The sequence below is a fragment of the Podarcis erhardii genome, assembly GCF_964252035.2.
Source record: "Podarcis erhardii genome assembly, chromosome: 13".
Lineage (NCBI taxonomy): Eukaryota > Metazoa > Chordata > Lepidosauria > Squamata > Lacertidae > Podarcis > Podarcis erhardii.
The window spans coordinates 13,009,993-13,011,874 of record NC_138502.1 but is presented as its reverse complement, the minus strand read 5'-3'; the positions used below and the strand labels follow the sequence as shown (position 1 = coordinate 13,011,874).

The 1,882-nt window shown below is 44.4% G+C and overlaps 1 protein-coding gene across 1 annotated transcript; it reads right to left on the bottom strand.

Annotated features, from left to right (window-relative positions):
* Positions 1–436: 436 nt before the first annotated feature.
* On the bottom strand, positions 437–1,375 carry LOC309328427 (olfactory receptor 10A4-like; the record flags this gene model as incomplete). Its single annotated transcript, XM_081838427.1, has 1 exon — positions 437–1,375. The coding sequence occupies one exon, from the start codon at positions 1,373–1,375 to the stop codon at positions 437–439; it is 939 nt and encodes a 312-aa protein (XP_081694553.1).
* Between the last annotated feature and the right edge of the window lie 507 nt (positions 1,376–1,882).

The window sequence follows — 1,882 nt, the reverse complement described above, 5'->3', positions numbered from 1 at the left end:
CTCCCAGGACTCCGCAAAGCTTGGAGTCACTGCTGGCAACCACTGGGAGGTGGAGGAAAGGGAACAAAGAGGCATTGCAACACACCCACCCAACCCACCCAGCATTATTATTTAGCCACCCTCCATGCTGAACCTCAAGCACATGACAAAGATCTCCTTATTCCAGCAGGCGTTTAAGAAAATGTTCAGGCATCTGTTCAGTTTTATTGGTTTATTCTGTGTGATTTAGTTTATGTACACCCCTTACAGATGCTAATGATTAGGTAGTATATAAATGCCTTAAATGTTATTGCTATTCTTATAATCTCAATTTCTTACCTGTCCTTCACTATAAAGCCCCTGGGCAGGTTAAAACAATTTGAACATGCAGTATCAATGGATTCCTGCTGCAGTGCAACAGATAAATGGAATTGGTTTGATACAGCTAGATTATTATCTAAGAAAGACCTTCCTTCCTTGCTATTGATTTCTTGAAAGCAGCTTTTATCTCTTTGTTCCTCAGGCTATAAATAATTGGGTTGAATGATGGTGTCACTACTGTGTAGAGGAGAGAGAGGATCCTGTCGCTGTCTAGGGAATAGACTGATTTGGGTCGAACGTAGGTGAAAGTGACAGTTCCGTAGAAAAGAGAAACGACAATGAGGTGTGAGGAGCAGGTGGAGAAGGCTTTGCGCCTGTTCTTGGCTGAAGGCATCCTTAAGATGGTGGCGATGATGAGCATGTACGACAACAGGATGAGCAAAAATGGTACCAGGATAAAGAACACAGTTACCGTAGCAACTGCCACTTCATTCTTGAAGGTGTCGGTGGTAGCCAGTCTCAAAACGGGCAGAATATCACAGAAAAAATGGCTGATTCTGTTAGGGCCACAATAGGGAAGAGTAAATATAGAAATGGACTGGCCCAAAGCCACCAAACTACCAATGGCCCATGAAACAGCAGACAGCAGAGCACATTCCTTAGGGCTCATGATGCTGGAGTATTGCAGGGGTTTACAGATGGCGACGTAGCAGTCAAATGCCATGACAGAAAGAAGGCAACACTCAGTAATACCAAAGAGAATAAAGAAATACATTTGAATCCCGCAGCCTACAAAGGATATGGTCTGATTCTCTGACAGTAAATGTTCAAGTGTCTTCGGGATGATGGATGTGGTGTAGCCGATTTCCAAAAAGGACAAGTTCCGGAGGAAGAAGTACATTGGTGTGTGAAGGGTAGGCTCGGCAACCGTGATGATCAATATCAGGCTGTTCCCAATCAATGCCACCAAGTAGAACATTAGTACCAGCAAAAAAAGGAGCGCTTGCATGCTCTGGAAGTCTGAGAAGCCCACAAATACAATCTCAGTCAAACAGGACTGGTTGCCTCTTCTCATGTCATCATCCAGAGGGGTTCCTGGAGACATAACAAGAGCTGCAGATAAAGAGACGAGGGTTAGAATTACAGGCAACCCCTGATTTGTGTGGGATTGTGTTCGTGGCCCCCATGTGCATTGGTGGAATGCACATAAGCCCACCCGCCCTGCTACACACTGTTCTGCCCCCCAGTTCCACCCCATCTCTTCTGGGTCCAGAATGTTGGAGGTCACTCGTCAATTTAATGCTTGCAAAATGGGCACCAGCCTATAATTCAAGTTGCCTTAGGTATGTCAAATAGAAGATTTACACCCTGATTTTTCTGTTTTACTCAGAGGTAAGTCTTGCTGAGTTCAATGGAACCAATCCCTTGGAAAAGTATGCAAGGGGTAACAGTTTTAGTATTTGTGAACAACGCATTTTGTGTGACTTTGCAGTCTTTCAACTAACCTATGATCAACTCTTGTTGGACATAAGAACATAAGAAGAATCCTGCTGGATCTGACCAAAGGCCCCTCTCATCCAGC